Here is a 12,850-nt window from a genome sequence, read left to right as displayed (position 1 = left end):
CCTGAACAACCCAGTGGTCCAGGTTTGCACGTCATGCTGCACAACTTATCAAGGAACCGATTGTGGGTTGTGCGCTAAAGTGGAAGAGGCTGATGTGCTGCAAGCAGCGTGTCCCCAACATTGGGTTTTAAGCCAATGGGTTGTTGTTACATGTGAACCAGGTCCTAGTTTGTTAACTGTGGGTTATTTGGGATCGTGCTGGCTTCTTTCTCCTTGTCCACTTCTGGTGTGCTAAACAACCCAGGGAGACACTGTCTCTGGGTTGTTCTCCATGATGGACAAACCTGGAACTCTGGTTTGTTGAAGGAGAAACAACCCAGAGTTATAACCGAAGAACAAACTCTGGGTTATAACTCTGGGTTATTTCTCTCTCAACCCACAGTTCCGGGTTTGGATATCATGGAGAACAACCCAGATAATATCTCCATGATATCTGAATCCAGAACTTGCTCCTGAATGACCCATGGTTAACAAACCGTGCGTTGTTTCATCACGCAAACCAGGTCTATGTGTTACTGTAGTAGAGACTCTCAGTATACACACACACACACACACACACACAAAACACATGATAATCCTAGCACATATTTTAATGCCTTAATATATAGTTCTATTTAATACCTGCAAAAAATGTCTTCTGGACAAATTTAGAAATGTCACTGAAATTGAATGAGCTTTCAGTGAAAGTTCATCATTAATGACAGAAATAGATTATTTATTTAATACAATTTAATAGAAGCCACCCAAGGCAGTTTACAATTTTTAAATGTTGAAACAAACATATGTTACCAAAAAAACAAAACAAAAATCTAAACAAACACCAGAATATAGTTTTCTCAAACCAACTGAAGATCTCTTCAAGAGGTAAAGGCACAAGCTCCCTGGCCTGGGCTTCTCCTCTTCTGCCAATTACAATGATTCCCACTGCAAGGTCCCAGAGGAAGCACCCTCTTAGTAAATACTCAGCTCACATTCATCTCTACTGCCTGCAAGATCATCTTTGAAGATCGTTTAGGCACTGTTTAGCCATTACATATACTTTTAGTTATAGCTGTGGAAACCATGTAAGCAACAGAGTTTAACGTTTATTCTTCAGGACAAACATTCCACTATTTTCCATTTAAAACAGTGCATTATGAAATTGGTTCTTATTACAGAAGGAAGTGTATGCTTTCTGGAACTGCGGTGAGAACTAAATGGTGAAAAGAATTATGTAAATTCTGCTAACATCCTCAGAAACATTTCTTAAGCTCTAAACAAGCATCAAACAAAAGACCTGAAGAATTACACTCACACCCTCTGATAAGTCAAACATACAGGGCCTGTTCACAAATAACAGTGGCAAATCATAGGTTAATTAACCCACGATTTGCAGCCATTACATGGGAACTGGGTCACATAGATCTTTTCAACATGACTATTATAAGATGCAAAAGTTTAATCCTAGTATAATGAACTTGAATGGTATTTAATGTCGTAAGTGATTTTACATAACTCAAATCATGCTGTGATTTGATCAGAATAAGTTGGGTAAACTAATGGGAAGACAGCCATTTGAAAGCACTTATAAATTTTTTTTCACACAAATGCAACTTCTATTAAATCAGAATGCACACACACACTACCTATTGCAAATGGAAAAATCTTGTGTGTCTAGTTACTTTTAAAATCTTGTGTTGGCACAAGGGAATTCTTAGTCAGCTCTCTCTCTCACACATGCTCTCACTCACACACGTGCACACAACCACAGGCACATGGTTATTTTCCCCTCTTCTAAGTTTTCTTGCCCACCCAGGCTTCCTCCCTCAGCTCTAGAGAATGAGCAGAGAAGCCTCTTACACCACATATACACTCCTCCCATTTTCCTGCTGACCCAGACATCTCCTCCCTCAGCACTTTGTGCCTGAAGGAGCACAAGAGGGGAGCTCTCTTAGTGGTTGGTTGCTGAAAAGGAGGGTTGGTAAGCAGGTTGCTAGTGGGCTGGCAAAGGCTGTGCCTGAGGCAAGAGGTGGTGCAGTGGTGGCTATGGGGAAAGTGGATGGGGTGCAATGCTCCTGCCCCCCCCCAAGACTCCCCCGCTTCCCCATTTGTTGTTGCATGTGCACACACACAGTGCCCAAGCTTGCTGGCCTCCCACCAAGGCTTCCTTCCGCCCAACACAGGTAGCAGTGCTGGCTCTGCAGAGCCTTTTCTTGCACTCTGTTCCCTCCCCACAACTCAGCCCAGGTAGAGATGAGAGGGATGGGGAATGGAGTGAGGAAGACCTTGCACAGACACAGTGGAATATGCTGGCAGGAGCCAAGGAAGATCCTAGGCTTATACTATCCTGGAGTAGAGCATGGCTGGTTGGTATGAACCCTGAACAGGAACTGCTGCTAGGAGACGAGGATGCACTACATTTTTTTTTCAAGAGCCCCTTGTCTCTTATAAAAACAAAATGGTATATGCACAGAATACAAGAACAGAATCAATTCACTGAATCATATCCCTATGAATTTAGCACTAATTTTGCTTGTGACAGGTCAAAGTATCTAGTAAACCCTGGGTTTTGTCTTCTAAAGCAAATCATTTGGGCTACTGTAGATAGAGCTAATTTTGCCCAGTATAGGGGACCAACATCTCCAAGGAAGGAGAACAATGTAACAGATTAGGGACATGGGTTTACCTTTTTTCAGATACATTTTTTTACCTGGCATGAAAGTGGAATTTGTTTATGGCCTCTGCTCCCCCTCCCCCTCTTCCCAATCCATTCTCCTTAGGTAAAAAAGGAAGTAATCCATGAACTAACTAGGAACCTGGATCTCCCGCAACTTCCTCCCTGAGTTAAAAAAGAGATAGAAGTCCTAGGGTATGGTTGGGGGCACATGATGTAGCCACCTTATTGAAGCAGGTCTGTATGGTCAGGTCTGTATGGTCAGTGCCTGGATGGGTGACTGCCTGGAAACCCCATGTACACCACCTTGAGTTTCATGATGAAAGAAAGGCAGGACATAAATGTACTACATAAATGGAAGTTCAGGCACAGGTGAATCTAGAACTGTGTTACTTTCTGCCTAAAGGGTACACTAGTCCAAGGCTCCCCTCTCATACTGGAGAGAGCAGCATCTTTTGACAGGGCCCATGTCTCCAGACTGACAGATTGTACATGCCTCTCGAGACTAATTTCTGTTACTAACCTTCAAGCCACTTTGTAGGTGTTGATAGCTTAAGCGATAAATTAACCTGGTTTACAATCCTAATTTCACTTACTACAGAGTAAATTCCACAGAACTCAACACAACTTACTTACATGTCTAGAATTCCACTGATGGGTAGCTCTGAATTTAAGATCTTCCCTGAAGAATGCATACTCTTCCCAATATTATGAGCTAGTAGCAACTGTTTTGGAAAAAGATGGAGACTGTCCAACAAATCACCACTTTCCTCTTAAAGATATACAGAAGCAAGGGCACAGTTCTTTCCCAATTGCTGTTCCCATGTATCTTAAAGGGAAAATGGTAATTCATATATATGTGCTACCTTCACAACTGACAGGGTAAGCATGTATTTTGTTTGCAGATATCTGTACCAGGGTACAAAATGTAATGCAATAAGCTGCCTTCAGATGTGGCCTGGCCTCCAATAATAGGAAACCTGTATGGATGTGGTCTATGAAAATCTATCCTTGCAAAATACAGGCACTCTCTCCGCTAATCATAATAATGAGTATATCATCAGTATTACAATATGCATTTTGATACTGCAGTGCATCATCATCTGAATCTGATGATGAGACACTGATCATCTGAATACTACAGAAATAATATTTGGGTAACTCAAGCCGTACTATGCTAAACTTTGTCATATCTGCACCCAGCTAAACATGGTACATATGTATTTTGTAATTAACTATGAGACTAATCCATCCTAAGAAATAACTATATTCCAAATCACTCATCTTCAGTTCTTTTACAAAGGAAATTGAAAACCCACTCACCAGGTCCTATATAGGATTTGAAACGTCCCAACAGTCTGTCGACAAAGGCACCTAGAAGATCTAATCCAAGTAATGACACCTATGAAAACAATCAAAGTGTTAAAAATGCAAGGTCCTGTGACAGCTTACCAAGCCATCAAAGTCATCCTCACACAAGCTTTAAGAATGAAAAATTAGAGGGTTTTTAAAGAAAAACTGCATACTGGTCTTGTAGGCTTTATAAATAAATGATGTCATGAGTTTACGTGGCAAAATCACTAGCACGTACTCACATTTCAACATGTGACGCAATCATACTGTGTCATGACTACAGGCCAGTAGCAAAAGGTAGTCCCTATCTGCTTTTGGAATACAGCCATCACAGTCTAGTTTCAGAGGACAGTCTGTCCAGCCTCAGCTGTTTTCACCTTTTTACTTGTAATCAGCAGTGAGTTTTGGTATTGCTCGAGCTAAAAAAAAAAAAAAAGAGTTCCATCAAAGGGCATTTATATTCTCCCCTTTTTTTAAAGAGTGAAAATAAACAATGGTCTAACTTAGAACTACAGTGGGCCTTTCCCCTGAAGTTTAAGTCTGAGAGACAACCACTCCCTTCGTTCCACTGCTATCCATAATCCAGCAAAGAGCAAGGAGACGCTTAAATGGGGACAAGGTCGCAAAACCTATATGGAAATATATATTCAATGGGAAAACAGGTTTATTTTAATGGATAAATTAACACCTCAGTGCTCTATATTGGGGGAAAAACACTACAATTCAAAATGCACAGTTGGGCAATACCTTTATTAGGACCAACCAAAATGCTACAGGAGTGTGCAAGCTTTCAAGTTCTCCAGAACTCTTCATCAGGCTAAGTAGTACAATAAGCAGGGGATGGGGGAAGGAGGAGAAACGTCCAAAAATTAGGCCAGATGTTGCAGCCATGAGGTCTGCAATTTAGACTCAGTCTCAAAATAAGAGATTCACAGACTGAATGAATTAGTTGCTGGTAGATGCTGCAGGTATCAGATTAGACCTAGCAATGCATTCTGGGGAGAGAAGCAACGGCTGATCTCCATTTCTGAAAACACGTAACTCAGATCTTCCTATTGCGATGCATCGATACAGGAAAACTTTACTACCAATAAAGTAACCTTTCCTCAGACTGCACAAATTTCATCCAATTTCAGCTTTGACTGCAATAATCAGAGTGTGTAATATTGCTCAGAACTGTGCAAATAAAGGACACTGCATAAAGTTCATGGGACACATACAGTCACTTGAAGCTCTATTAATCGGCAATCCTATAGCCACTTTCCTGGGAGTTAACTATACATAGTCTCAATGTATAGAATTGTGCTGCCAAGCTGCAATTCTAATCAAGCATACATGAAGTAAATTGCACTGAAGGCAATGACGCTTCCAAATAAACAAGGCCCAGGATGCAAAAAGTCCCTAGTATGAGCAGAAAGTGCTTCAGTAGGGAGAGAAGGGTTGTCAATCTTCTTTTCTGACTTTGGCCCTTCATGCTGCATTGAAATCCCTGTTCAGACATGGAACAAGGAACTACAGCAGAAGTGTGTGTGGGGGGGATAACTCTAGTCCTGCTTTTCCCAACCTGGTGCCCTCCAGAAGTTTTGAACTTCAACTTCCAGCAGCCCCAGCCAGCATGACCAATGGTCAGGAATGCTGGGACCTGTGTTCCAAAACATCTGGAGGTCATCAGGCTGGGGAAGGCTACCCTAGTTCACACCAATGCCATTTATAGCCCTTTTGTTCCTAGCCCTGGATAGGACTGAGCTGCAAGTCCTGCTGAGTTCAAAGGAAGAGTAAAGCACGCAAACAACGGGGAAAGAATGGAAGTTAGAAGACTGTTTAGTTTTGGCTGCCAAGCCAGATTATTTGGTAAAAGTAAAATCAATATTAAACATATAAAATTATAATGGAATAAAGTATTAGAATATTTTGTGCAATCATCATCACAACCTAATTTCAAAAAGTCAGTTACCCTATGGAACTCCAATAAGAGAACTCAGACGTCTTGTTGTAAACAAAGGGATGTAGTGGAGGCGGCAGATATCCTCATAGTAAGTTGTAAATGCTCATTAATATATTTGTCATGAGAATTTTGTGAATAGCTTACCAAAATGCTAGCAGAGGGTAACTATGAATGACAAGCAGCCTATAGCAAGCAGTTTGGCATATCTGCAGGCAAGCAAGGTGTGGTTTTTTGTCTTGGCTGTTCACAAGATAATAACGAAAAATTCAAGCTAGACAGATTATTCTCTGGACTTACCTAAAATTCAGTGGACTCTCAAAGTCTAAAATTGAAAAAAGGTCTGCAAAGATGCCATTTCAGGTAAGAGCATATTTGCCCTTGTACAAAAATAAGGATGTTCTTTATTTTGATGGGACAGCTGTCGCAACATCGAACAGGCATTTAGCACAGTAAAAACTATTAGCCTCGGTGCAGAGATGTGAAAGGCTGTTTTTTAAGGCTTAAAAAAAAAAAAAACTTTGATGCTTGGTTCTATGGAACTCACTGCCAGTTTTTAATAAAGTTCCCAGTTAGACCTCACCGCTAAGTAATGCTGCCTCAGCTATAAAACCTTAATTTAAGAACATTTATATACCACTTCCCATTTTAAAAGCCCAAAGAGGTTCACAACATACTACAAAACAATACATCATTAAAAGCGTAGCAGCATTTAGATAAGTTGATGGTTCAGGAAAGCCAGGGCAAACAATTACGTTTTTAGTAATTGTCTGTGCCTGATGTATCGCAGAGGAGAGGTCATTCCAGAGGAAGGGTCCCGCCACAGAGAAGGCCTGTTGCTGTGTTGCTGCTAGATGGGACTCTGCAGGGTGCAGCACAGACAGGAAGGTCTCCCCTGAGGATCATATTGGTCTAAGAGGTCTATAATTTTAACTGCTACCTCTAGAATAAGTCCTCCCTATCAAAAACAAACTCAGCAGCCTGGATCCTATGGCACAGGCATGGGACTGATACCACCACCAGAAACGATCTTTCAAAATGAACAAAAAATAAGATGTTCATTAACGGAAATTATTTACAAAGAATAAAATGTCACTCTTCAAATAGGTTGAGATTGCTTAAAGGTTCTTAATTTAAATATGGTTGCTTGCCATTCCTAATAGGCAAGAGAGTCTTTCCCAGCTAAATAAAATCTGAATAGCTTTTCCTTCACAAAAGATTTCCCTAACTTCATTTGCTCATAAAATTATCATGTCTTGCACAATAAATGTAAAAGCATATTTTATTCATAAAATAATTACAAATACACTAACATACTTTTTAATTTTTTAAATTTTAATGACAATTTAATGAGCAAACCAAGTTATACATAGTATCTTTCATGTTCCTAAAGCAGCCTTCCCCAATCTGGTGTTTTGGACTACAACTATCAGCCTTCCTCACCACTGGCCACACTGCCTGGGGCTTGCAGAAGCTGAAGTCCAGGGAAACAGGTTGGGGAAGGCTGTCCCAAAGCAACAAAGTGACTTAAAATTTGTAAAGAACACAAAAAAGAGAGAAAGTATTGCATATTTTCCTATTCCCCCACCCCAAATAAACCAACATTTTTTCCCCTCATGGCTTCAAAATTTCCAAAAAATTTGTATCCCTACCTCTGTGTGAAGCATCATACATTAAGACCAGAAATGTTTGCTTATGCCTGCATCACTAGAACAAAATCACACCTTTCTTTATATTAAAAGTGAAATACAGTCTATAGAACATTTTATTATTTTTTTATATAGCACCACCTATATACATGGTGTTTTACAAAGAACAGATATGACAGGTCCCTACCCCAAAAGGTTTACAATCTAAAATAAATACAGGGAAACAGAGGAAGAAGGAAATGGAGGCATGGGTAAGCAGGGAAGAATATGTGATTACTTCAATTACAGGCACTTTGGTTCAGTTACAGTAAGGTGCAAGGGCCAAAAGGATGATCCAAATGCTTCCTAGAAAAGGTAAGTTCTGAGGAAGGACTTAAAGAAATAAGGGAGGTGACTGCACTGAACCATTCTGGGAAGCAACTCCAAGCATAAGGGGCAGAGCTGTTACAGGGACCAGAAAATGACTGAGGGTCGTAGAGGTAGACCCACAAAGATTATACTAAGGAACGTGTTACAATTTTTGTGAGGACAGTTTCAGTAGAGTTCAGGGGGTAAAAAGGCCAGTCTGGATGAGTGAAAGTTGAGAGAGAAGGAGTAAGCTGCACATCCCCAGTAGTCTGGACATAAAACTACTGGAGAAATAGGGCAGTAGTTGGAGAGGGAGGATGGGTCATCAAAGCACGATTTTTTGAGAATAGTGGAAATAGTGGTGTGTTTGAATGCTTTAAAGAATGAGACAGGGGAGAGAGAAGTATATAATAGGATGGATAATGGCAGGAGAAGTGGCAAACAGAAACTGGGAGGTAACAGGATCAAGGGGGCATGTGGAGGGGTTAGAGGATGACAATAGGGTAGACAAGTTATCAAATGCTACAGCAAAGAAAACAGAAAGAGTAGAAGGAGGTGCTGGAGGAGGGAGAGGTGAAAGACTGGGGTGAAAGATATGTAGTGGTCACAGCGGATGGACTCAATTTTAGAATTAACAGAAGAGGCAAAATTCTGAAGAGAGTTAGTAGGAGGGGGAAGTAGAGGAGTGGACTTGGCAAGGCAGAAAAAGTAGAGAAGATTCCTAAAGTGGAACAGAAAGTTGAAGTGTTGTTTAGCTAGGTTGATGGCAGAGGATAAAGTTATACTGGATGAACACAGCCAACTCTTTTGTTCTCCTCCAGATGCATTCAGCTGCATGAAAGTATGAGCCGAGATAAAAAAATGGAGGGAATGAGCCTGGGATGAGGGGACAAATACTTATTGGGAGAGTAGAACAAGTGTGTCAAGAGCTGATGAACTTTACACATTATTTATGACAGTTGCTTAAAACATGCTAAATCCCAAGCCATCTCTCCTTCCAACAACAGAGGGTATGGTAACACATACTTATCTACCAGTCAGTTGTACCTGTCTATATTTTCTTCTAAAGTACCCCTGAGGTTTCAACCTCTCCCTACGGAAACATGACTTCCGAAGTAATCACCTGCCCTTGTGCTTCCATAGATACAGATCTCCATGTACCCAGAAGAATCCTGACTGCCAATTTTAATTCTCAGAACTCCTGATGCTTCTTATCTAAAGTCACCATCCTTCAACTGGGAAACTCGAGTGTGTGAATGCTAATAAATTCTAGTTCAGCAAATTTAATTCTATTTGTTTAGGATTCAACACCAAAGTTCTCCCTCCCTTCATCTGTTAAACTAGCACAGCAAAGCTAGAAGGGTTACATAATTGCCAATTACTGCTGTTGTGAATGGTCACTGTGTTTATCTTTAACATTTGAGGTCTTCATAGTAGTGTCACTGACCATACATCTTGCATTTCATGGCCTTTTGAGTCCCCTGTTCAATTTCCTCAGCTGTTGTTTTAGAGATTTGTATCCTTTTAAATGTATAGTTTCCAAAGCAGTCATCAACAGACACAAGTAAAAACAAAACTAGTTTTAAAATATAGGAATGTATACATGTGACTTAGAGGGGTAGAGTCCTATGAAAGCTATACATCTGTTTGTCTTGCAGCACCTTTAACTATTCTTAGTTGTGTTTTCTGTAACCTACTGAAGGTGAAATCCTATTCACACTTACATGTGAGTAAGTTCCCTTCAACACAAAGGTAATTACTTCCAAGTAAACATACACAGGACTGCACCAAAATACATCAAGCCCCCTAGTATTTTATTATTCTATCAATATATGTCACACTAATATGGATTAAGATTAGTTTAATTTTAGTTCAGTAATCAAATCATGACTGTGTAAAACAAGTCCTAGAAAAAATGATGCTGTTGCAATACGAAATAAAGCTCTGGCAAAAATGCCGATGTATGTACCTTAACACTGAACATTTGACACCTGCCCTTTTATAACCATTCTTGATTTGTTAAGGCGATGTAAAAATGGGAATGCCTTACTATATGTCTAAACAAAACTATTGGACAATGTAGTATTATACCAAGAATCTGATTCTAGTACTTTCAAAATGTTTAATCAGTGGTTTTCCATTCCTTCTATTACTTAGAAATATTTGCTCATATAGCCTGCCCTCCCACTCATGTTTTCTTTACCATTTGTACTGCAATCTCATGAAGTTGCCGTTATTATACTGGCTATTGCCTTTTAGAGGCCATCTAATATTAAGTATGTAACTGGGAAGCAGTCATTTCTAACTTCAAACAAACAAGTACAAACACCAAGGAACCATCTGTTGCAGACACATTGTACAGTCCTACCTGAAGGTGTAATATGTTGAAAATCCATGGTATCCACCAATACTCACAACATTAACTCTTTTCTGCCTTTATTATGTGTTTGCAATACCACTAGGTTAATAAATGAATTTGTCTGGCAGAAGCAATATGCCTTTTTAAGAACAAGTATCCAAGAATTCAAATACATTGTGTGCATACATGTATAGATCTGCACATATTACACACACGTACAGATTCATCTCTGGAGAATCACCAGATCTGAAGCCTGTGTTATAGAGCAATACTGCCACCAGATGACAGGAGTGCAAAGTTGCAAACTAGCAACAGTTAACACACTGCAGAATAGCAACTGAACTTGACATGTGCATTACTGACAAAATAGCAGACACCTCAAGTTGTCTACTGCAATCTCAGAAGTTTAAAACACCCTTATTTTCTCCACCTCATACCTCAACGATTACTACTTTCCTGTATGACAGCCAAGAAAAACCTGATTAGAAAATTTAAAGCATGAGTCATTATGAATTTTTTGTAAGGTAAGACGAAATATTCTGGGATCAAAGTATTACCATATAGAGATGGCAAAATAACTAATTGACTACTTCATTGATGTATGTGATACTAATGGCTATCCACAGAAAACACTTAGACAGGCTTCTTTAAAAAATCCCATATCAAATAGCGTTAGAAATGGGATCAATAGGAAGATGACATATAGCCACCGCCTATGCATGTTTACTTAGAAATAAGTGCAACTGAGTTCATAAATACAGATAAATACAGACAGGATTGCAATCTAATGAGGTAATATACTGGTTTAGATTTGTATCTTGCCCTTCCTTCAACCCTTTTGCCAGTATATTATTTAGTCTATAAGTAGATATACAAACATTGGGACTTCTACAAAAACATTTAAAAATACAACTAGTTTTAGAACAAATGTGTTATCTCACAGAAGGTTCAGTAAAAGGGCAAAAGATAAACACCTAACATTGCCCCTCCTGCATGCTGTATCAGGCGCAATTAGCCTTACCTTATAATTACTAGAGTTCACCCATCCTGTTAATTCATCAATCACTTTATCAAGACGCTGCTGATCCTGGTCAAGATCAGTGGAAACACTGGGATCATTTAAATACTCCAGAAATTCCTGGCCGACCTGCATCCTGCGGCCCACATCTTTCTGTTGTACCTGATCACAGAAGTAATCCATCTTGCCATGCTCCATTTTGAGTAGAATTGAACTTTACAGAACCTACCAAAACCCGAATCTGTCTCTCTATCTATAGCTTATGTGGGTGCAAGAGTGAGTGGGGGGAGAATCGGAAATGTCCCAAGAGTAATTCCCAGTTGCAGTGGATTTCAGGTATTCAGGAAAGTTCTCTCTCTTCACCTCCAAAAGTCTGCCCAGCAGAAAGGGGGGGGGGGGAGACCTTTTGCCTTCCTTTTTGCCGGAAAAATAAACCCCAGACGGAAAAATACCAGCCTTTGACAAAACAAAACATTAAGTCATCCCGAGATGCCAAAAAAAAAACAAAACCGTAGAGAGACTCCAGTGATTGCTATGGCAATAAAGCTTTGAAGGAGGAGGGCAGAGGAAGAAGAAACCCTACGGAGTGTGGGGCTTGGTGCGGGGTGGCGGCGCTGTGCGCGTTGCTCTCTTCCTTCTCGCTCCCCGCCGAACAGAATTAGCCTCTTCGGCAGGAGACGGCGAGGCACTTTACGAGGAGGCGGGAGGCGACGGGCGCTCCCTCAAGGCCGGGCGAAGAACCGCCGCGGGTGCCGCGCCAGCGTCTCCGGGCCGCCGCCGGATGCCCCGGAGCCTCTCACCGCAGCGAGGAAGAGCAGCGGCTCCTCCTGACCGGGGGAAGCAGGAAGCGGCGAGAACCGTCGTGCCAGTGCCGCGCAGGAGGCGGAACTTTCATGATCCCCGCGCCTGCTGAGCCGCAGGAGGGCAAGGAGGGGCCCAGGGAGCTTGCGCCGGCGCTTCTCCTCGCGGCGGCGGCCGCTCCGGCCTGTGGAAGTTGCGTCCACTTCGAGCCACCGCCAGCCAGCCACACGCCCAGGGGGCGTCACTCGCCCTGCGGAGGCCCCGCCTTTTCCTTCCCTTTCCGCCGCGCGCACGCGCCCCCTCAGCCCAGCAATGCCCGACCCAACGGCCCCGCTCCTTTTCTTTTCTTTTTTTTGTGTGTTATACTCTCTCTCCGCCTCAAAGAACCCGATACACTTCCTCCCACTTCCCGCGCATGTGTGGAATCGGGACACGCCCCTTCTCCTATCCTGTCCAGTCCTCACAGCCTGTCCCCGGGCGCGCGAATCTCGACGGGCCCACCCCCTGAGAGCGCGCATTCCGCTCGGGCCTCTCGCAACAAGGTGCGTGCGCATGCGCCCATTAGCCTCCACTGCGCCTCTTCTTGTTCAGACACTACCACTTCCTTCGGCTCCCTCAACCAATCCGATGCTGCGTACAAGGGAGGAGACGCGAGATATACGCCGTTTTAGTAGTCTATCGCGGCGCCTGTGTCGTTTCGCGTAATCAAAGATAGCGCGAGAGAACC

The 12,850-nt window shown here is 41.8% G+C and overlaps 1 protein-coding gene across 27 annotated transcripts in view; it reads right to left on the bottom strand.

Moving 5' to 3' along the window:
• Nucleotides 1–12,366, bottom strand: part of CLASP2 (cytoplasmic linker associated protein 2) — a 185,015-nt gene extending 172,649 nt beyond the window's left edge. For all 27 annotated transcript variants that reach the window (XM_084857987.1, XM_084857997.1, XM_084857994.1 and 24 more), the window contains exons 1-2: nucleotides 11,326–12,366; nucleotides 3,977–4,055 (exon numbers count right to left, since the gene is read on the bottom strand). In XM_084857987.1, the coding sequence (XP_084714113.1) occupies nucleotides 3,977–4,055; nucleotides 11,326–11,520 (274 nt within the window). In that variant the 5' untranslated portion in view covers nucleotides 11,521–12,366. The remainder of the gene's footprint in view (nucleotides 1–3,976; nucleotides 4,056–11,325) is intronic.
• Between the last annotated feature and the right edge of the window lie 484 nt (nucleotides 12,367–12,850).

The sequence above is a fragment of the Heloderma suspectum genome, chromosome 5 (assembly GCF_057233095.1).
Source record: "Heloderma suspectum isolate Gila_16-S chromosome 5, 16-S_ref, whole genome shotgun sequence".
NCBI classification, from domain to species: domain Eukaryota; kingdom Metazoa; phylum Chordata; class Lepidosauria; order Squamata; family Helodermatidae; genus Heloderma; species Heloderma suspectum.
Note: the sequence above shows the minus strand (reverse complement) of the source record. Positions and strands in the feature narration are given on the sequence as shown.